At 42.2% G+C, this 23,806-nt stretch overlaps 1 protein-coding gene across 1 annotated transcript; it reads right to left on the reverse strand.

The window, feature by feature from the left end:
* Window positions 1-10,398: 10,398 nt before the first annotated feature.
* On the reverse strand, window positions 10,399-22,966 carry LOC102076598 (uncharacterized). Its single transcript, XM_019355959.2, has 24 exons — window positions 22,899-22,966; window positions 22,484-22,643; window positions 22,150-22,342; window positions 21,398-21,454; window positions 20,916-20,972; window positions 20,430-20,486; window positions 20,186-20,242; window positions 19,733-19,789; window positions 19,250-19,306; window positions 18,767-18,823; window positions 18,284-18,340; window positions 18,038-18,094; window positions 17,582-17,638; window positions 17,099-17,155; window positions 16,619-16,675; window positions 16,136-16,192; window positions 15,653-15,709; window positions 15,407-15,463; window positions 14,921-14,977; window positions 14,452-14,517; window positions 14,041-14,139; window positions 11,870-13,919; window positions 11,579-11,767; window positions 10,399-11,006 (listed from the first exon to the last, which is right to left on the reverse strand). The coding sequence occupies exons 3-24, from the start codon at window positions 22,267-22,269 to the stop codon at window positions 10,780-10,782; spliced, it is 3,663 nt and encodes a 1,220-aa protein (XP_019211504.1). The 5' UTR covers window positions 22,270-22,342; window positions 22,484-22,643; window positions 22,899-22,966; the 3' UTR covers window positions 10,399-10,779.
* Window positions 22,967-23,806: the final 840 nt, after the last annotated feature.

Raw genomic sequence — 23,806 nt, forward strand, 5'->3', positions numbered from 1 at the left:
TCAGATATCTGTAAGTGGACGTTCAGCAGAAATGGCTTTGCTCTACTGTGCCAGAACATGGAAAGTTTGTTTTTACTGGGAGACTGGTTCCTGCCCAGTCAGCCGGTCGTTTGCTGAGGTTTCTGATGATGAACAATCATTTCAAACCATCTAAAACTGAACTCACAGTTTTACCTAAAAAAGCTGGAGTTTGTTCGGTTTCACAACAACTCTTCACTCACCATCCACCGACCATTTTACAGCGATAGAGGACATCCACTGTTATCACCATGGAGCCTTACTGCCAGTCCAGCAGGTCAGGCACAAGGATCCTGCAGCAGAAATCAAATAAACAAAATGAACAAATATAAACTTGTATGGAAACACCAGGAGAACACAGCTGAAAATAATCAAGGAAGACGAGACAAGGGAAGAACAACTAAACAGCGCACAGAGGATGAGAGATGTAAGGACGTCTAAACATGGGAGCATCCATACAGCCCAGTATCAGAGCAAAGCGTGTAATAGACACCAGCCCACCAAAGCTTGAAACAAGACGTTGCATTACCAGCAGGGGGAGATAATATATTTACATATATTTAAAGCCGAGTAGTTGGTAGTGAGCAAGGAAAGTATGAAGTATGTTTCAGGAACAAGGAAGCTAGGCGGCTAATATGTGTTAATAATGTCTGTTTAAACACTTTCACGTGATTATTTTCAAGTTGGCCAGAAATAATTCCTCTGCTGGTGCTGCAGCGTACTGCAGCACCAGCAGTCCACTTCATACTTTGGAGAGGCATGAAAGGTAACAAACTTGGTGGAAGTCTTCATTAGTGTTGGTGGGTACAAAGAAGATCGTCCATCTGGTCACCACTTTGAATCTGACTGGTTAAACTATCTTCAGCTGGAGCTCCAGTCTGCTGTTATTCTCTATTAGTATGCAGAACTGTAGAATATCTCTATACCAGGTGTAGGTGGTGCAATCAGAGCGCGCTCAGTCTGCTCTCGCTGGCCTGCTAAGCGTCTGGCATAAAGATGAAGCTCTTTAATTGCTGGCAGGCTGACCTGCTAATCCGAGGCCTGTTTAAAATGGATTTAATCACTTCTCCACTTCGATTGACTTTGTCTGGAACCTGCACCCCCACTCGCCCTGCAGAAACTCGAGCTGAAGAATTAGAGCACATTTTAATAGATGCATGAGTGCACTGCATGAGCTTTGCCTTTGGATGCATTATTGTCTGTGTTTTTTACTGCCGAACAAAGCCGTGAGCCTCACTAATGAGCATCCGGCTCTTCATTATTCATGTGACTCCGCGTATTGATTTCCTCTCAGCGATCGTGTCTCTTTTTTATGAAGCTGCTCCAGAGGAGAAAATCAAAGACATTCAAGCGTTTTCATCTTTGCAATTATTTTCTCTTAATCAACCATTCCCAGCTGTGAAGTTGTGCACATCATCACTGGCCTGAAGAATTTCCCAGCAGATTTATTTGTATGCAAAGTTCAGTTGCCTGAAAATTCACAATTGGACTTTTTTGTGTGTTTCTTACATGTCTGGTCAGGTTTGGTGAGTGTTATGCTGCACTAGTCAGCAGGTGCTCTCTCACTGTGGATGGAGCTCTCTCTCTCTCTCTCACTGAAATGGTCACTTCTTCCTTCACAAAGCAACACGATATGATTGTGTGTTCAAAATGTCTAAAAACCAACAAGTATGTCTTTACTTTTAGTCTCCCTACATCAATACTTTTACAGATATTTGAGACTGTTTTACTTTGAATTATTTGGACCTGAGTTTAGATCAGTATGACCAAATTCATGTTTTTCTATTGACCAGGAGGAGGCGATTCTTTGACCCCAGAAAGAAGTTAGACCTGGGGCTACCTGATCACTAGGGGTGCAACGATACACAAAATTCACGGTTCGGTTCGGTTCGATACTTTGGTGTCACGGTTCGATATTTTTTCGATACAAAAAAAGTTTGTCTTTTTAATTTGTCATTTATGCGTGCAAAACTAGGAAGTGTATTATATGTAGTAAATACTATGATTGCGCCATTCCTTACTTTATTTCTATTTTCCTTTTTTTAGTTGCTTTATCTTTATCTTGTAAAAAGTGTGACTGGACGTGGAGAGCTCTGCACAAGAATTCCAATGTGCATGGACTGTTGGTCCTGTGTGCAAATGGCAAATAAAAATCTTGAATCTTGATCTTGATTTGAAAACACTAAGATGTTCACAGCAAAACGCCAAAATTAAGGCTTCAAAGCAGGAAACAAACCAACAAGTACTGGTGATTATATCCATGTTACATAGACCGCCTGCAGCTCCAACATCTCCATGACTCAGGGACAGAAGCAGATGTGACCACGTGTCTAATCTTTGGACGTCGTGCGCTGACAGCGTGTCAGCTGTAGAGAGCTGTTGGGCCGCAGAAGTTTAAAAATGTGCAGCCATATTTGAAGCGCTGTTTCCTGCTACAGCTCAAATTTCGCTGGATTTTGCAACCAAACAAAGACGTTTTACTGAGTTGCTTCGAAGTCTTCCGCGCTCTGACAGGGGACTGCAGTCAGCTCTGTTAATGACCTCATTTAAACCAAAGCAGATCCCAAACTTACTGAACTGCTTTGGATTTAAAGTCACTGTGTTACTCGTATAAAGTCACTAAGAAGACTTCAGAGTTTATATGCGAGCATCAAAGTGTCTGTGTGGACCCTTTGAAGTTTTATTTTATCAGTGATTCTCTGCTGTTTCCTGGAAAGAGAACCTCTGAGGTTTCACTGCCGTTAGCTCATTATTCCTCCTCTGTTCCTGTATTTTTAATATCTCTGCACACACGGTCTTTGTCCTCCGTCTGCTCTCACTCTGTCTCCTTTCCTTACCCTTGGTCCCCGTTCTCCCCCGTGTCTCCTCCTCTCTGTCAGGGATGTTCATCCTGCCGTCCTCAGAGCTCTGGGATTAAACTAAAGCTTCCTAATGGTGTGGATATGATTGAAACACACTCACTGACATTATCTAGCACCATAATGGCAGCCACAGTTTCACACTCGTGTTGGACACGGTGTGGTTAACGACCAGCTGTACTCAGAGCTCCCATCAAAGAGAACAGATCAGCCTGCTCTGATCCAAATAACGTCAAAGATCGAGGCGCCAAGGTGTCCTTCAGCAGCACAGCACCCAGTTACAGCGTACAGGGTCACTGCTGTGAAGGGCTTATTGTTGCCAGCACACAATCATTTCCTCATCCAATCAAAAGGATTTATTTGGAAGCTTAAACCTAAACGAGCGATTTTTAGTGTCTCATTTCCACCTCAGTAGGTTTCAGTGCCTTTGTCGAACTCGGGACTTTCTGCGGCCTGATGCTAACCTGCGCTTTCACTCCAACCCCAAATCTGATCAGCTCGTTACAAATGTAACCATCACACGTACAGTCAGGCATTACGTTTAACTTTAGCTACATTTGTAACTAATTTGTTACATTTTATGGCCTGTAAGTCTGTCAGTGTCTGAATGCAACTGTCTACACCTGGGACCTGGGAGTTACACCAGCCCTCCACCTGCTAATGTGGTCACAGCAGGTCTTAATCAGGCCAATTATGTTTGTGGGGACGGTTTTCCTGCAGCTGCTCGAGACACTGACACACGCAGCATCAGACTAAACAGTACCATAGGGTACCCGGAGTGTTTCAGACTTATTTCTTTCTGCTGTTTAGAAAGTGTGACAGGCCTGCCTTTGTGTCTCAGTCATGTTCTTTCATGTAAGCTTGTTTTGTCTGGTCACAGTGTCTATGTAAGATGTATGAATCAAATCCAGGAGCATATCTGTGGGAGATCTGGGATGCTGTCGTGGAGAGGAGGGTCATGAATCTGCCTGCCCTGCTGAACAGGTCTGGCTCTCTGCAGCTTCAGGATGAGGATATGTTTATCGATCCTCTGACTAACCCCAGTTAATCCCAAGTATAAGAATCAGCCACCGTGTGGTGCCCGGAGACCAGCTCCAGATGTAAAGCGTGCCCATGTTGGACTCTGCTGATGATCTGACGAGTATACCACTGAGAGCAGGTTTGCAGTAAACTCGTCGCCTTTCTGACCGATCTGCTTGTTGAGATTTCTGACAGAGCTGCTGCTTTGGCACTATACTGTACACGTGTTCCTCATAGAGTGCACATGGATGGCCTGAGAGTAATTTGGAGTAAACTGTGAACCCTGAAGGCTCGCTGTTCATTTTTCCCCAGGATTCCCAAACTGCACACCGCCTCTCGGGACAGACCAGAGCCTCAGACGTCGGCTTCCTCGTGTTTCTGTGCACACAGCCGCTGTTTCCTCCTCGTGGTAAACCTCCTCTTCCTCGCCGCTCACAGACAGGACGTTTTATCTGCTCTTTCATTCATTTGTTCCATCATAAGCTGCAGAAAATGATTCCAATATTTCCCATGAAGTCCTTCTGTTGGCCTCACAGCGGGAACGTTCGTCATTTATTCAGCTTTAAGTGAAAATAGTCCGTTCAGTCAGGAAATAATAGACTTAATAATAGAAAGAGGAAGGCGCCACAATGAGGACAGTGAGAGGAGGAAACCTGCAGGCTGCTGCTTTCTCTGGTCTCTCTGCCTCCTGATGCTGCCTGATGCTTCATATCTCTGAGCTTCTCATCACTGAGCACTAACGATCTGAACTGACTGACAGGGTCCGTGTGAGGTCGGGACAAACCAAAGCGGATTTCATGCCTGTCAGTGTGAATCCCTCCAGAGATTAAGTTTTATCTGCAGCTGCTGCACATTAAAAAACAGCGACGAGCCGATCAGACGGGCGCTCAGGATCTCACGTCCACAGGTGCTCCTGCATCTAACTGCACAGCTGTGGGTGGAGCGGTGGCGGTGCTGCTCAGCTCTCAGTCTTCTTTGGAAAGTCGAGCTTTGCTCTGGTTGTTCTTTTAACATTCTGCATCTTTGGATGCTGGAGGCGCGAGTTTAAAACCGCCCTGGGTGTTTCACCTGCTCTCCCGTCCTCAGCTGTCCTGATAAACACCTGGTAACACCCGGCCAAAACATGGGGATGGAATAAAATCAGAGGCTCTCGACTTCTGATTTTCTACACACCAAAGATGACTGAACGTTGTGTTGTATCTCTGTCATTCTGGAGTTTCTGTGAGAACACACACACACAGCCTCTGCTTTGGTGCCTGAGTCATGATTTTGGCTCTGAACTAACATGAAGAAACATCAAAATATGAAATCCTAGCGGCAGCCTTCTGTGACGGTCTAAGCTCCAACAGCAGACTCTAGCAGCTACAGCCACCTGTTGGTTAAAGTGGCCACGCCCCTAATAATGCTAACTTTAAGCCTAAATACAATTTACACACCAGTCATGAAAGAGGAGAAATTATCTTTAGAGACCAAACAGTTTGTGTATCAGGCTGTAAACATGTTTAATTCTGCTGTAAACTTTTAACATGGGAGTCTATGACTCACTGCTGGAGCCCCTGCTGGACGTTGGAGGAACTGCAGCTTCTGGTAACCTGTTAGTCCTTACTCATTACTCATTATTAGACAGTTTTCATTTGACAGTAAGTTAATTCAACATTACATCAACATTAAAACTTGACATTACAACGAGCTTCAGCATGAGAGTTTAATTAATTTGATGGTCTAATATTTTGACATTTGGAACATTTTCATCACATTTAAGCTGATTTTGGAACTTCAAGGTTTCCAAATGAGAGTTTCTTTAAATGTTTATCTGTTTCTGCAGCTTTGTGATGTTTATATGAGCCAATCACAGCTTAGCAAGGAAACAATATGCTGACCCGGTCTGAGCATGTGCAGTGAGCAGGTGGTTTATCTGATGGGAAGACATAACTGCCTTCATCAGTCTGGAATGTGAAACCGCTGCCGGCCAACGAGTGCATCAAGTAAAGGTTACACACACCCTCTCACACACACACCCTCACACACACACACACCTACACACACACACACACACACACACACACACACACACAGTGGTTTTGTGGGTTTGGCTGGGTTTTGGGCAGATCTGCTCTGATATGAAACCAAACCTGACTGAACCGTCTGTCGTTACAAAGAACGTCTGTGTGTTGTTCTCAAGCCTCGACACGTTGGACTGAAACAAATAGAAAACTAATTCCTCTCCCGGGACGAGCACAAACACAGATCAGGAAATAAAGGAAAAATCACGGAAAAAAATCCAGCTGATGTCATGCTTGGTCGGCTCCTTTTACGGTAAAGTATTTGTTCTACAGCTTCACATTCATGACTAGATGTTAAACTATAACAGAGGACAGAAAGCTGTGGTGAGAGCTGGAGCAGCTAAACCTCATATTGGAGATTTTAATGTGCCTGAACCAAAAGAATAAACTCCAAATGAAACCGAGCGAGTGAAAACGAGACAAATCAGGTGGGCTATGCGCTTACCTGCTGCTCTGGCAGGTAGCTCCATGCCCTCCTGGGTTTTAAATGCACCTTAGAACAAACATACATCAACACTACATATGAGCGGGTGGAGGGAGGTTTGGAGTCTTCTCACACCCCCGTTCTCTGCGGCCTGCTGGAGCGGGGGGGGGGGGGGGCTAGGAGGAGGAGGAGTTGGCCGTCCGACTGGGGTCTGGAATGTGGGGCCTCCCTGCTGCTGCGGAGTCGGGGCGGTCTGCTTCTCCCCACCTCAGGGAAAAGGGTAACACCACCTGGGTCTGGGTGCAGTTTCCCCCTCCAGGGGCAAGGGTACCCAGACCCGGTTCTTAGAGTACGCTTGGGGAGTGTGATTGTGTGTACAGCGTCTCTTTATGTCCGTCTCCACGTTGGTTGAGTGTGGAGTAATTGCATATGAGAGCATGAGGGTGGGAATGGATGTTTGTATCTGTGTGTGCCTGTATGTCTGTGTCTATATGTCAGGTTGGGTATCAGACGCCACCTCTCTGGGGACATCTCAGGCCCTCCAAGGTTTGGAGGCCTATCTCCCCCACCACTTCCCCTGCCGGTGGCAGACGCCCTCAGACATCGGTGCGTTGGTGGTTCTTTGTGTCCGGGGGTGGGCGCCCAGGTACCCACCGGCTCACTCCTTGGCGGCTGCTTATCAGGGCCTGGAGCCTGGGGCTCGCTCGGGCCACTTCGGAGGCGGGGTGCCCTCGGCCTCTCGGCCCGGAGCTTGGTCACTCAGGCACAGCTGGCTGCCGGCGGAGCTCACGGGCACGTCACTGCAACCCCCCTGGCTTCTGCTCCGCGGCTGCTGAGTGACCCCTCATCTGGGACTCTCCTCAGCTCTTTCTGGGATAGTGACGCAGCTGCCCCTCTGTTGGTCTTCCTTGGTCTCTTGTGTTCTGGGGGCCTCTGGATGTCTGGAGTTTTGATCTCCTCCATACCTGCTTCATGCCCTGGAGGACGGGGCAGTGGCCCCCCCACACCCTCTAACAGATCATTACATGAAGGAACCTTTAAAAAAAACAAAAATACAAGCGCGTTCATGCTCACAGGTGTACACACGGGTGCTCACACACACAAACTACACCCTTTTTGGCTCCTACCTCAAAGCACACTGTGCGCTGTCGATCTTACGTGCTGCACAATAATGTTTAATATTTAGTATTTACTGTTATATTCCCATATATCATTGTGATGATGTTTATTACTCTCGTTTTCTTCTGCTTGCTTTCTTCTTTCTTTCTCAACAGGTGATCCAGGTGATCGATATGTATTTTTTGTCTGCTTATTCTGTTGGTTTTTGGTTTTTTGCCCTTTTTCCCCGTCCCTCTTCCCCGCTGTTTTTCTTTCCCTCTTTCTTTCCCCCAGTCAAGTCTGTCCCGTATTCAGCAAGTGAAAATAAAATAAACAATAAAAGGTGAATCAAATAGACCATTACGGCGAGGCTGGGATGGTCCATTTGGTAAAGTAAATCCGTTGGGCATCTTTCTTCGCCTTTAGACAATAATTCTGATGGCAAAAGAGCCAAACGGGACAGGCAAAAAAAAAAGAAGAAAACGAGACAAACGATCCTCCCGAGCGGGACATGACCCACAGTCTCCTGAGATTTACTCCACTTCAGGAAACTGGGCAGTTATTTCTCACCCTTTAATAATAATAGGACCGCTTCCCCGAGGCACCAAAGGATGCTTTGTATGTGTGAAGAGAACAGCACAGCGCTGGTTTCCTGTTCCACATCGGACCTAAACTCAACACAGCTGAGTTCAGAGAGCAGAATGAACCAGCGTCTGCATTCAGGTGTCAGTTCTCTCGTCTGCGGTGATCTTTTCTGGCCACTGCTTGGATCTAAAGTGAGTCCAACACGTGTGATTGGGTAAAAAGAGAAAACTGATTAATGCTAACAATCTGCAGGCCATCGCAGGTTCGGCAGCGTGACAAACGTCCTCCTCTTCTCTCGTCTGCCGCGTGGCTGAATGTTCCCCGGCTCAGCTGATTAATTAAAAAGCCAGCAGGAAACTGAACTCTGCTGCTGGAGTTTGATTAATTAAGAGGAGCGAGCAGATGAAAGTGGAGGCCCCAGGCTCTGGATCCTCTGCGATAAACCTTTTCTGTGGATCAGAGGAGCCGCTCTCATCCTTCAGAGGACACCGCTACTGCCACGCTCACCAGGAAGTGCTTCAAATCACAAACTCTGCTTTACCTCAGGCCTCTGCATCTGACATACACGTTTTGAGCCTTTGGGTGTGTAAGAGGCTTCCCTTAGAGACTTCCTGGTCGGTGACACAGGGCTCTGCTGCTCTGGCTGGATGCTAGGTCTCGTTGTCCTGCAGCACAATAAATCTGGGAGGAGTACAAGTCTTGGTACAGTTGTGTAGTTGGTGTTACAGCTTTAAACCTTATGCCGGGTTCACTGGCCTGAAGTCTGAACATATATCTCTATAAAGTCTGTAAGAAGATTCCTGGTTTCCATCTGCAGTGTGCTCCTGGTCTCCTCCGTCACACAGACTGTCTTCATGGAGAGCTAAAGATTTCCCAAGCTGGGAAACCACAGTTTCATTTTGAAAATGTGTCTGAGATATCTGACATCCGGACTCCACCAGAAGCCCGGCTGAGTCTCCCCGCTTCAGTATTCAGTCCAGCTGGCCTCAGTTTGAGGCTCAGTTTTATTTCCTTTCAGCGATGCAGTTAAATTCATAAAAACATCCAGTTTAAGTCCAACAATGAAATTTTAACCTTACTCAGATTACTGAGTCCAGACTTCTGATCTGAAGTAAAAGTTCTGCTCAAGTTTCCACTGAAGGCACACACACACACACACACACACACACACACAGACACACGCGCACACACACACACACACACAGACACACACAGACACACGCGCACACACGCGCACACACACACACACACACACACACACACGCACACACACACACACAGACACACACACACACAGACACACGCGCACACACACACACACACACACACACACACACACACACACACACACACACACACACACACACACACACATACCCGCTTAAGTCCCGTTTGGGGTCGCATATCTTAACTCCCACCCTTTGGGGACACCACTTTCTGTATGGTTTAGAAGCAAGCTGGCAACTGAGTTTTACTCCTCCAAGACCACAGAAATAAAAAATCACTTGAGATTTTCATTTAAAGCAACTTTTGCCCAGACAGTATTTTTACCTTCCCATTGGGGACTGGGAATTTTTAATGTCCACTTTGGGGTCTTCAGCGATACACAGATAAACAAACTATTTTATGTCACTTTTGGGGACCTTACTTCCATTTGGGGTCTTCAGCAACACACACATACACAAACTATTTTATGTCACTTTTGGGGACCTTACTTCCATTTGGGGTCTTCAGCAACACACACATACACAAACTATTTTATGTCACTTCTGGGGACCTTACTTCCATTTGGGGTCTTCAGCAACACACATACACAAACTATTTTATGTCACTTCTGGGGACCTTACTTCCATTTGGGGTCTTCAGCAACACACATACACAAACTATTTTATGTCACTTCTGGGGACCTTACTTCCATTTGGGGTCTTCAGCAACACACACATACACAAACTATTTTATGCCACTTTTGGGGACCTTACTTCCATTTGGGGTCTTCAGCAACACACACATACACAAGTTATTTTATGCCACTTTTGGGGTCGTTACTTCCATTTGGGGTCTTCAGCAATACACACATAATCAAACAATTTTCAGTTTTGGGGATATTACTTCATCAAAGTACGTACAAGGTAATGTTATGATTTAACCATCTAGAAATGTTTTAGTATGTTGCTGCTGCTCAATGTCACAATGTTAAAACCCAACCTAACAATATTCATTGCAATTAGGTCTGCTAACTTGACAGAATCCAATGGATTTGCCAGAACTTCAAAGTCAGGTCATTACCGTACTTATTATGAAAGAAATCACAACTAATTGTGCCACAGAAACATTTAAATATTCTGCTTCTTTTATTCCTACCGTGTTGTTTTTAGCAATTTACATGCACTTCATGTATACACAGGAACTTGCAGCAACAAAGAAACAGCAAAATATCTGCACAATTCATTAAGTGCTTCTAACCGCAAATGTAAAAAACTTTGATTCCAAATACATTTCGTACAGTGTGAAGTGGACACAATGAAAACCATGTTAAGAACAAAATGTCAACTTGAAAAGATTTGTTTTTTCCTCTCAGAATGAGAAAAGGTCTTAGGTAACAAAATTACTGAACCTGAAATTTTTGGAGTGCAACGTCTTCAAAACATCTTCAGAACCATTTTACCAGAGAAACAGGAAATTTTAACTCACTGAAATCACAAACAGACAGCCCTCAGTCCTTTGCACAAGCTTTTCTTTTTAAGGCAGTAATGCGATTTCTAACATAATTTTTCACTCCAGTCCAGTTTCTGTCTTTCAGTGCATAGGGTTCTGCATTGATGCATTGAATGCAGTCCAGCTTCTGAGGCACCTTGCATGTGTTGATGAAACGCATCATGTGTCTTTCAACTGCACGTACCTCATGAGCTTCCCACTTACATTTGGCGTTAACTCGGTTGCCTTTGAAGAAAAGAAAACAGACATCAATACACTGCTTAAAACCTTTTCAATATAAAATGTTTTCCTCCTCTACTCAATGAATAATGTCATGTATTTAGTATATATTCTTAGTGCTTATTTGCTGATTATATTGTTTTACGTATAAGAGGGCCAGCGTTGAGTGTAAACTAGGTCGCAGGCTGATAGGAAACTGCATGCTTTTGCAGAGCATATGAGCTGCAGGCAGAAAGTGAAACTAAGTAGAGTGTTTGATCGAAACTTAAAGTGTGCGTGACGTCTAGAGGAAGTATATAAATAAACAGACCGGTCTAAAAAGATTTAAAGGTAGGCACAAGCCTGTTCAAAGTAAAAGCAAAATTGTGCATATTGGATGAATTCTAAATTATTTGTTCGTCGAGTTGATGATCGTCACCATCAAAAATTGGCTCAGTAGTGGTGAAATTAAACTAAACTTAATCATTTATAACCAGATGACCCATCACCTTTTCACTTCATTAATTCACTGAACCATATTTATTTTTCTGTGTCAATGTATAAAGTTTATGTTAATGCCAAAACAAATTGGTCGGTACCCTTTTTCAAAGGAGGACTGAAAGAAGTCCTTGGAGATGAAGACGTCCCTGGAGATGAAGAAGTCCATGGCCCTCTGTCTCCACCCTGATCCGTTGTCTCATTCTCTGGTGTTTTTATTGCCTCCAGAGCTGATTGAAGAGGCTCACTCTCATCGCTTGAGCCATCTGAATTTCCCAGATCAACTTTTTCTAAAGGTTAAATGAAAATAAAACACCGCCAGAGCATTTAATAATTAAAAATAAAATCAATTATTATATTTTAGAGCATCCTAATAAAATTTACACTCTTACCTTCAGGGTAAATTTCAATATCATCAAGTGTTTGGCCTTTATAATGTGAAACAGTTCCATTCTCCAGTGCCAAAAGCAATTTGCTCATCTTAGCAAGCTGAAGTGTTCCCTGAGGCAAACGGTAATACTGCCTGTGCACACGTATGTCATGACCCAGAAAGTCTGCTAGTTGATCTGCTTCATTTTCTTGAAGATTAAGCACCTGAGACATTGTTGCTATATGTTTTCGGAGCCTTGTTGATGTTAAGATTTCAGGGTGTTTTGCTCCACTCTCCTTTGCAAACATTTGGATACAGTCTCTTCCTCGATAGGCAGATAAAGCTCCTGGTCTAGCAAACATGTAAATGTTCTCTTTGGGGACGCCACAAGATTCACGAGTTTCCACAAGGAGCTCCATTGCAGAGACCATTGATGGTTTCAGGAGAATAGGAACTCCTCTCCCTCGTTTTCCACGGATTTCTACTCTGGTGAAGAAATCACACATTTTTTTCTCAAGTGAGGTCAGACAAGCAGCCATGTCCATATTGATTTCTGACTTTTTTCTGTCTTTAAAGGTGGACACCTCCATTCTTGATACCTCTCCTTCTCTTCTTCTGTTAAAAATGATCACTTGAGCAAGTGTCACTTTGGCAAGCATTGCATAGCTGTATGGAGTTGGAGTCAACCTCAGCATTCTTTCAGCACTGCTTTTAACAGTCTCCATATGGCGATCCAAGCATTTGACATCATCTGTTAAAGGTAAAATCTGTGGTGCATTCCACTTAGACTCCTTCATGGTTGTTGTTGCACCTCTGGTGATCAGTCCCTTCCATCTAAAATTTTTGATAGCCTTAAATTCTCTGGCAAATTGCACAAGGCTTGAGTCTCTGTCTTCTGAGGACAAATTGTCAGTCTCTACAAGCTCACAGATAATTCCCAGATTGTTGCCAATTTTTAGAGCTAAGGTAGGTTTCTGGAATGTATTTCTTTCAGGATTGTACCCAGCCACCTCTTTCACTGCAGATATCAAATGGTTGAAGTTTGCAGGATAAATCAGTTCCTCTGCCTTTTGAATGGGGGTATTCTTCTGAGCTATAAGCAGCAGTCGCCCAAGTTCCCTAAGCCTTTGCCTTATGTAGTCATGTCTGTTCTTTCTTGAACCATTTAGATCATAAAGGTGCTGTCCAAACTGAAGAAGAAGTTGGTCATTTTGGATTAATTGAGTTACCTCGTCATATTTCATGCAGGAAATCACATTTTTCAAGCCCTCTCCGATGTCACGAGCAACAGCAGTTTTCAGTGCACATTTGGATCGAACCCGCTGCTTCCCACTCTGGGAGTCTTCTTCACTTTCTTTCTTTGCTGGGCATATTCTCATGTGCTTCCACAGTGTTTTCTTAGAATAGAGTCCCTGGCAGTGATAACAATGAATGTAATCAATGCCCTCTGTGGATTTCTTTGGTCTATAGCAGGCCTGTAGCTCACCAGCCCCCCTCTTCACAACACTGGCATTATGGGCAAAATTTCCACGTCTTCGAAGGATGTTCAACCTATTGCGTCTCTCTCTTGAATTTTTGGGATATTGAAATGCACGAGCAACCTCTTCCTTATTTTTATGTACAGTCTCAAGGTGTCGTGCAATTTTTGATGTAGGTTGGAGACAAAACAAACAATAGTTTCTCTTATCATACACACGGCGACTTCCAGACTTTGAAGGTGGTAACACTTTGATTGAGTCCGAAATCTCTTCAGTTCTGCTTTTCTTTGGTGTACTTTCATTGCCATTTGTTGCACTGTGGGATGAGAGCTTTCTCTTTCTTGGGGTTTTTGAGATCCTCTTCTTAAAAGATGTGGCACCATTACCTTTATTTAAAATTTCTGAATAATTATCTAGTTTTCGTGGAGATAAATAGGGGTATTGCAGAGAAAGCAGAGACTTCTTTGCAGTTGGATAAAGAGGTCCATCTTCATCTAGCTGAGAGGAACTTCCTTCAGAGTCTGGAACATAATCAGCATCACTATAGTCTGTGTGATCGGATTCATCAGAAGATGTTTCTGTATATGTCGAGACCTTGGGGAAAAAAATAACATCTCTTTAAGATTTAAGACATGATACAAGTATTTTTTTCTGACAGATTAAAAGTTAGAGCCATTTAAAGATAAATAAAACATGTATATTAAACATTTTCCACCTGTTTTTGTCTTGAGGACTTCTTTTTTAAGTATTCAATGAAGCATTTCTCTGATGCTGGTTGAAGTAATGATGTTGTGGCAACTACAGGAACTGCAGCCTTAAAGGATGGACAAAAAACAAACACTGAGTTTCTAAAAGTATAATATTATTACAATATATTTTTGATATCTATAAAACCAAATAAGGAAATATTAAACTGTAAAGGTAACACTAGTTATAGCATAAAATTCAACACTGGAATCACTGGTTTGAGGATATACACTTGAAAAAACAAAAGTCATTTAAAAAATAAGGTTGCATAGGGTATTTTTTTTAAGAGGGATATGAAAATTAATATTTAAAACTAACCTAAACTGCACAGCAGTGTACTTGTTTAAATTCAAAGACTTGTTACCAATATTTCAGCTACCTTCTGCGCATCTTCCAGAGTTCCCCTGGTCCTCTCCAAGAAGAAGTCATCAGAATAATGTAGTGGCTATGAAGATACGGAACTTCAATATATAGCAGACATATTTAACAATAATAAACCATCTTTGTGATTTCAATTACACAGTACTTGTATGGACAGAACTTTGTTAAATTAGTTAGGTAATAAATGTATTGCGTGTATAAGAAAAAGCATTGTGTAAACAAATGACAGGCTAACAGTAACTGTTATGCTTGTTGTAGCTGTTAGCTAAAACCACTAATTTAGCTTAGTTTGCCCTGGGTTCAACTTTGACAAATATGATCGACTGTTATTATTATTAGGCCTCACACTTATAACATTTGGGGACGTTTCTAACACAAATACACTCTGCTTTAACCTAAGTGAGGACAGTAAATGGCAAACTGAACTAAGGGTATTCATAAGATACTGATGACAACATAACACTTACCTGAGTGCAGTGTTCAAGATCACCATTTTGGTTGCAGATCTCATAGGTAGATTTATCCTGAAAACAGAGACATGACTTCACTAACAACTACAAAAACATCACCAACTACAGTCATCATTCTCTGATATCTTCATCATTTTCTGATATCTTATGAGTACCCTTAGTTCACCTCTGTCAGTCCTTCATCATTCATCCTCACCTCTGTCAGTGCGCCCAAGGGTGGCTGTGGCTACAACGTAGCTTGCTATCACCAGTGTGTGAATGGGTGGATGACTGGATGTGTAAAGCGCTTTGCGGTTCTTACGGACTAGTAAAGCGCTTTATAAATACAGACCAGTTACCATTTTACCATCATTAGGCCTCAAACTTATAACCTTTGGGGACGTTTCTAACACAAATACACTCTGCTTTAACCTAAGTGAGGACAGTAAATGGCAAACTGAACTAAGGGTATTCATAAGATACTGATGACAACATAACACTTACCTGAGTGCAGTGTTCAAGATCGCCGGTTTGTTTGCTGATCTCATAGGTAGATTTATCCTGAAAACAGAGACATGACTTCACTGACTACAAAAACATTACCAACTACAGTCATCATTAGGCCTCACACTTATAACCTTTGGGGACGTTTCTAACACAAATACACTCTGCTTTAACCTAAGTGAGGACAGTAAATGGCAAACTGAACTAAGGGTATTCATAAGATACTGATGACAACATAACACTTACCTGAGTGCAGTGTTCAGGATCACCATTTTGGTTGCTGATCTCATAAGTAGATTTATCCTGAAAACAGAGACATGACTTCACTGACTACAAAAACATCACCAACTACAGTCATCATTCTCTGATATCTTCATCATTTTCTGGTATCTTATGAGTACCCTTAGTTCACCTCTGTCAGTCCTTCATCATTCATCCTCACCTCTGTCAGTGCGCTCAAGGGTGGCTGTGGCTACAACGTAGCTTTCTATCACCAGTGTGTGAATGGGTGGATGACTGGATGTGTAAAGCGCTTTGCGGTTCTTACGGACTAGTAAAGCGCTTTATAAATACAGACCAGTTACCATTTTACCATCATTAGGCCTCAAACTTATAACCTTTGGGGACGTTTCTAACACAAATACACTCTGCTTTAACCTAAGTGAGGACAGTAAATGGCAAACTGAACTAAGGGTATTCATAAGATACTGATGACAACATAACACTTACCTGAGTGCAGTGTTCAAGATCGCCGGTTTGTTTGCTGATCTCATAAGTAGATTTATCCTGAAAACAGAGACATGACTTCACTGACTACAAAAACATCACCAACTACAGTCATCATTCTCTGATATCTTCATCATTTTCTGGTATCTTATGAGTACCCTTAGTTCACCTCTGTCAGTCCTTCATCATTCATCCTCACCTCTGTCAGTGCGCTCAAGGGTGGCTGTGGCTACAACGTAGCTTTCTATCACCAGTGTGTGAATGGGTGGATGACTGGATGTGTAAAGCGCTTTGCGGTTCTTACGGACTAGTAAAGCGCTTTATAAATACAGACCAGTTACCATTTTACCATCATTAGGCCTCAAACTTATAACCTTTGGGGACGTTTCTAACACAAATACACTCTGCTTTAACCTAAGTGAGGACAGTAAATGGCAAACTGAACAAAGGGTATTCATAAGATACTGATGACAACATAACACTTACCTGAGTGCAGTGTTCAGGATCACCATTTTGGTTGCTGATCTCATAGGTAGATTTATCCTGAAAACAGAGACATGACTTCACTAACTACAAAAACATCACCAACTACAGTCATCATTCTCTGATATCTTCATCATTTTCTGGTATCTTATGAGTACCCTTAGTTCACCTCTGTCAGTCCATCATTCATCCTCACCTCTGTCAGTGCGCTCAAGGGTGGCTGTGGCTACAACGTAGCTTGCTATCACCAGTGTGTGAATGGGTGGATGACTGGATGTGTAAAGCGCTTTGCGGTTCTTACGGACTAGTAAAGCGCTTTATAAATACAGACCATTTACAATTTTACCATCATTAGGCCTCAAACTTATAACCTTTGGGGACGTTTCTAACACAAATACACTCTGCTTTAACCTAAGTGAGGACAGTAAATGGCAAACTGAACAAAGGGTATTCATAAGATACTGATGACAACATAACACTTACCTGAGTGCAGTGTTCAAGATCACCATTTTGGTTGCTGATCTCATAAGTCGATTTATCCTGAAAACAGAGACATGACTTCAGTAACAACTACAGAAACATCACCAACTACAGTCATCATTCTCCGATATCTTCATCATTTTCTGGTATCTTATGAGTACCCTTAGTTCACCTCTGTCAGTCCATCATTCATCCTCACCTCTGTCAGTGCGCTCAAGGGTGGCTGTGGCTACAACGTAGCTTTCTATCACCAGTGTGTGAATGGGTGGATGACTGGATGTGTAAAGCGCTTTGCGGTTCTTACGGACTAGTAAAGCGCTTTATAAATACAGACCAGTTACCATTTTACCATCATTAGGCCTCAAACTTATAACCTTTGGGGACGTTTCTAACACAAATACACTCTGCTTTAACCTAAGTGAGGACAGTAAATGGCAAACTGAACAAAGGGTATTCATAAGATACTGATGACAACATAACACTTACCTGAGTGCAGTGTTCAAGATCACCATTTTGGTTGCTGATCTCATAAGTCGATTTATCCTGAAAACAGAGACATGACTTCAGTAACAACTACAGAAACATCACCAACTACAGTCATCATTCTCCGATATCTTCATCATTTTCTGGTATCTTATGAGTACCCTTAGTTCACCTCTGTCAGTGCGCTCAAGGGTGGCTGTGGCTACAACGTAGCTTGCTATCACCAGTGTGTGAATGGGTGGATGACTGGATGTGTAAAGCGCTTTGGGGTCCTTAGGGACTAGTAAAGCGCTTTATACATACAGACCATTTACCATTTTACCATCATTAGGCCTCAAACTTATAACCTTTGGGGACGTTTCTAACACAAATACACTCTGCTTTAACCTAAGTGAGGACAGTAAATGGCAAACTGAACAAAGGGTATTCATAAGATACTGATGACAACATAACACTTACCTGAGTGCAGTGTTCAAGATCACCATTTTGGTTGCTGATCTCATAGGTAGATTTATCCTGAAAACAGAGACATGACTTCACTAACTACAAAAACATCACCAACTACAGTCATCATTAGGCCTCACACTTATAACCTTTGGGGACGTTTCTAACACAAATACACTCTGCTTTAACCTAAGTGAGGACAGTAAATGGCAAACTGAACTAAGGGTATTCATAAGATACTGATGACAACATAACACTTACCTGAGTGCAGTGTTCAGGATCACCATTTTGGTTGCTGATCTCATAAGTAGATTTATCCTGAAAACAGAGACATGACTTCACTGACTACAAAAACATCACCAACTACAGTCATCATTCTCTGATATCTTCATCATTTTCTGGTATCTTATGAGTACCCTTAGTTCACCTCTGTCAGTCCTTCATCATTCATCCTCACCTCTGTCAGTGCGCTCAAGGGTGGCTGTGGCTACAACGTAGCTTTCTATCACCAGTGTGTGAATGGGTGGATGACTGGATGTGTAAAGCGCTTTGCGGTTCTTACGGACTAGTAAAGCGCTTTATAAATACAGACCAGTTACCATTTTACCATCATTAGGCCTCAAACTTATAACCTTTGGGGACGTTTCTAACACAAATACACTCTGCTTTAACCTAAGTGAGGACAGTAAATGGCAAACTGAACAAAGGGTATTCATAAGATACTGATGACAACATAACACTTACCTGAGTGCAGTGTTCAAGATCGCCGGTTTGTTTGCTGATCTCATAAGTAGATTTATCCTGAAAACAGAGACATGACTTCACTGACTACAAAAACATCACCAACTACAGTCATCATTCTCTGATATCTTCATCATTTTCTGGTATCTTATGAGTACCCTTAGTTCACCTCTGTCAGTCCTTCATCATTCATCCTCACCTCTGTCAGTGCGCTCAAGGGTGGCTGTGGCTACAACGTAGCTTTCTATCACCAGTGTGTGAATGGGTGGATGACTGGATGTGTAAAGCGCTTTGCGGTTCTTACGGACTAGTAAAGCGCTTTATAAATACAGACCAGTTACCATTTTACCATCATTAGGCCTCAAACTTATAACCTTTGGGGACGTTTCTAACACAAATACACTCTGCTTTAACCTAAGTGAGGACAGTAAATGGCAAACTGAACAAAGGGTATTCATAAGATACTGATGACAACATAACACTTACCTGAGTGCAGTGTTCAGGATCACCATTTTGGTTGCTGATCTCATAGGTAGATTTATCCTGAAAACAGAGACATGACTTCACTAACTACAAAAACATCACCAACTACAGTCATCATTCTCTGATATCTTCATCATTTTCTGGTATCTTATGAGTACCCTTAGTTCACCTCTGTCAGTCCTTCATCATTCATCCTCACCTCTGTCAGTGCGCTCAAGGGTGGCTGTGGCTACAACGTAGCTTTCTATCACCAGTGTGTGAATGGGTGGATGACTGGATGTGTAAAGCGCTTTGCGGTTCTTACGGACTAGTAAAGCGCTTTATAAATACAGACCAGTTACCATTTTACCATCATTAGGCCTCAAACTTATAACCTTTGGGGACGTTTCTAACACAAATACACTCTGCTTTAACCTAAGTGAGGACAGTAAATGGCAAACTGAACAAAGGGTATTCATAAGATACTGATGACAACATAACACTTACCTGAGTGCAGTGTTCAAGATCACCATTTTGGTTGCTGATCTCATAGGTAGATTTATCCTGAAAACAGAGACATGACTTCACTAACTACAAAAACATCACCAACTACAGTCATCATTCTCTGATATCTTCATCATTTTCTGGTATCTTATGAGTACCCTTAGTTCACCTCTGTCAGTGCGCTCAAGGGTGGCTGTGGCTACAACGTAGCTTGCTATCACCAGTGTGTGAATGGGTGGATGACTGGATGTGTAAAGCGCTTTGGGGTCCTTAGGGACTAGTAAAGCGCTTTATACATACAGACCAGTTACCATTTTACCATCATTAGGCCTCACACTTATAACCTTTGGGGACATTTCTAACACAAATACACTCTGCTTTAACCTAAGTGAGGACAGTAAACGGCAAACTGAACAAAGGGTATTCATAAGATACTGATGACAACATAACACTTACCAGAGTGCAGTGTTCAGGATCACCATTTTGGTTGCTGATCTCATAAGTAGATTTATCCTGAAAACAGAGACATGACTTCACTGACTACAAAAACATCACCAACTACAGTCATCATTAGGCCTCGCACTTATAACCTTTGGGACGTTTCTAACACAAATACACTCTGCTTTAACCTAAGTGAGGACAGTAAATGGCAAACTGAACTAAGGTACTCATAAGATACTGATGACAACATAACACTTACCTGAGTGCAGTGTTCAGGATCACCATTTTGGTTGCTGATCTCATAAGTAGATTTATCCTGAAAACAGAGACATGACTTCAGTAACAACTACAGAAACATCACCAACTACAGTCATCATTCTCTGATATCTTCATCATTTTCTGGTATCTTATGAGTACCCTTAGTTCACCTCTGTCAGTCCTTCATCATTCATCCTCACCTCTGTCAGTGCGCTCAAGGGTGGCTGTGGCTACAACGTAGCTTTCTATCACCAGTGTGTGAATGGGTGGATGACTGGATGTGTAAAGCGCTTTGCGGTTCTTACGGACTAGTAAAGCGCTTTATAAATACAGACCATTTACAATTTTACCATCATTAGGCCTCAAACTTATAACCTTTGGGGACGTTTCTAACACAAATACACTCTGCTTTAACCTAAGTGAGGACAGTAAATGGCAAACTGAACAAAGGGTATTCATAAGATACTGATGACAACATAACACTTACCTGAGTGCAGTGTTCAAGATCACCATTTTGGTTGCTGATCTCATAAGTCGATTTATCCTGAAAACAGAGACATGACTTCAGTAACAACTACAGAAACATCACCAACTACAGTCATCATTCTCCGATATCTTCATCATTTTCTGGTATCTTATGAGTACCCTTAGTTCACCTCTGTCAGTCCATCATTCATCCTCACCTCTGTCAGTGCGCCCAAGGGTGGCTGTGGCTACAACGTAGCTTGCTATCACCAGTGTGTGAATGGGTGGATGACTGGATGTGTAAAGCGCTTTGGGTCCTTAGGGACTAGTAAAGCGCTTTATACATACAGACCATTTACCATTTTACCATCATTAGGCCTCAAACTTATAACCTTTGGGGACGTTTCTAACACAAATACACTCTGCTTTAACCTAAGTGAGGACAGTAAATGGCAAACTGAACAAAGGGTATTCATAAGATACTGATGACAACATAACACTTACCTGAGTGCAGTGTTCAAGATCACCATTTTGGTTGCTGATCTCATAGGTAGATTTATCCTGAAAACAGAGACATGACTTCACTAACTACAAAAACATCACCAACTACAGTCATCATTAGGCCTCACACTTATAACCTTTGGGGACGTTTCTAACACAAATACACTCTGCTTTAACCTAAGTGAGGACAGTAAATGGCAAACTGAACTCAGGGTATTCATAAGATACTGATGAGAACATATTATGTGCAGGACACTGCTGAAAAGCTGTGTGTGTTAAGACAACCAGAAATAAAAAGACCGACAAGGTGGTTCAACCCCTCCTCCGCACCCCTCAACATTTTTTTTTCTGGTTGTCGTTTCAATAAACAATCACAGAAGCAGCTCTTCAGCGGTGTCCTGTACAAAATGACAACAACAAGTCAGTAAGGACCCAGCACAGGCTTTAATTCAAGGACAGCGTGATGAGCCAATGCAGCTCCTGGTGTGTCAGCCTCCCCACAGCGGCCCCACAGACCACACCCCACCATACCAGTATATTCACTGATATTAAATACTATTATCTTATCGAAATACAAACATACTTGTTTTTTTTTTTGAGTTGAAATACAATGTTCTGAAGAGGTTTAAGAAAAACTTGAAGAGGTTTAAAATTTAAGCTGTTTTAACAGTTTATGTGATATCTTTGGGCCAAAATCAAATATAGTTAGACTTATTTGAGATCATGTGCAGCAATAGTGCAATGTAATAGTTTACCATCTTGCGCCAAGGCCAGTCAGCTTTTCCGTAGTCATAAGTTATTTCTTCTCCTGGGTCAATGTCACGTAAGGCAAACAGGCAAAGATGTGGCCTTCCTTCAACTTCAACTGTTTTCATCTTACAGTTAGGCCTTCGGTGGTCATCATTCACAAGCCTTCCTAATGACTTGTCTTCAACAGAAGCATCAATGCTTGAAGAAAAAAAAAAAGTATCAACAGTAGAGTAATCAACATACTGTGTGGCATGTTACATAAATAATAGATATTTGTAGTAGTGTATTAAGTATAGCACAGCTCCTAAATACACTGTAATATGAAATATTATGTCTTACCACCAAGAGGTTCCTTTCCATTTGAAATCAAATAAGAACACTTCCACCGTATCATTGAACTTGTTTTTTTCAAGATAAGGATCTGCTTTGCAAAGTTCTCCACGGTATTCAAGAACAAATTCCCCCTGTTTGAAAAACTGTGAGGTAATTACACCACGACCTTTAAAGAAGAAAATATTGCTCTAGTTTAAAAAAAAAACAACAAAAAAACGTTTCCACCAATTGTAAGACATTTTAAAACTTATGAATGAAGTTACTCTCTTTACACAGTCTATTAAAAAACTAACATAAATACTTGATAAATGCAAATGACATGAGCAAGGTTATCAGTACTGAATGTCTAATTTGCATACAGGAGCGAAATGTTACTGTTTATGCATGCTGTAATTATGAAAATGCACAAATGACACTATACCTTTGCATGGGCTGATGAATTGCTCTGTTAGACCAGTCTTGTCAGTTTTCAGTTTAATATAGTGTTCTGCATCATTGAGGATAACTCTTTTCTTCTTCTACCTGATGTTCCATCATAATATCAAATGCAAGATTTCTTTTCTGTAAAAAGAGATTTAAAGACCTACTTATTCCCTGTCACCAACTCCAAGTTAAAATCAGTATGCCTTTTTAACCGTTATGATAAAATATAAATATTTGATAAATATTAAAATATTGTCAATTACTAAGGCACACTATCAACTCATATACATTAAGATTACACTGAAATTTAACATTTGTACTTTTTCTTGGTTTTTTTCTGTTTATCGATTAACTCAGTAAGAATGGCAGGAAAGCGGGGCAGAAAGACGAGGGGAAGACACTGGGCAAAGGACTCGAACTCAGGCTGGTGTTGAGGCCAAGCGAAAACAGCTAACAAATAAATGTCACCACGCTGATGCTGTTCACAAGACAGCAAAATCAGCGATCTGGAGAAAAATTGTCTACGTTATCATTCCCCGCATACATTTATTACTCGGATTCAATGTTAGCTCATTTGGGCTTTATCAAGGCACACCTAGCTAACCAATATCAGCATTCATCGTGAAATAACTTTCTTACATTCAGACAGAAAATACTGACATTTCATTTTTTCGTGAATTTCTTTCAGCAGAAACCTACAGGCATGGCAATAACAAACTAAATGTCTTAAGCTACTTTTCATACCTTTAAAGCTGCTCTCCGATGGTCACCTCCATGACTGCGATCCAAAGATATTGTGACCCTCCCCACCTGCCTTTCTTTCGCGCCTCTCCTTCGCGCCTCTCCCTTTCGCGCGCCTCCCGCCGCCGACCGGCAGGCCCTTGCCGCGCCCTGCCCCGCCCCGCC

Source organism: Oreochromis niloticus, linkage group LG9 (assembly GCF_001858045.2).
Source record: "Oreochromis niloticus isolate F11D_XX linkage group LG9, O_niloticus_UMD_NMBU, whole genome shotgun sequence".
NCBI classification, from domain to species: domain Eukaryota; kingdom Metazoa; phylum Chordata; class Actinopteri; order Cichliformes; family Cichlidae; genus Oreochromis; species Oreochromis niloticus.

Bases quoted from the DNA above. Each gene is read 5' to 3' on its own strand.
- LOC102076598 (XM_019355959.2), bottom strand. From the start codon at position 22,269: ATGAAAACAGTTGAAGTTGAAGGAAGGCCACATCTTTGCCTGTTTGCC. The intron at 14,518-14,920 runs GTAAGTGTTATG...GTATCTTCATAG, and splicing joins ATCTTGAACACTGCACTCAG to CCACTACATTATTCTGATGA. The intron at 11,768-11,869 runs GTAAGAGTGTAA...TTTAACCTTTAG, and splicing joins TATTGAAATTTACCCTGAAG to AAAAAGTTGATCTGGGAAAT.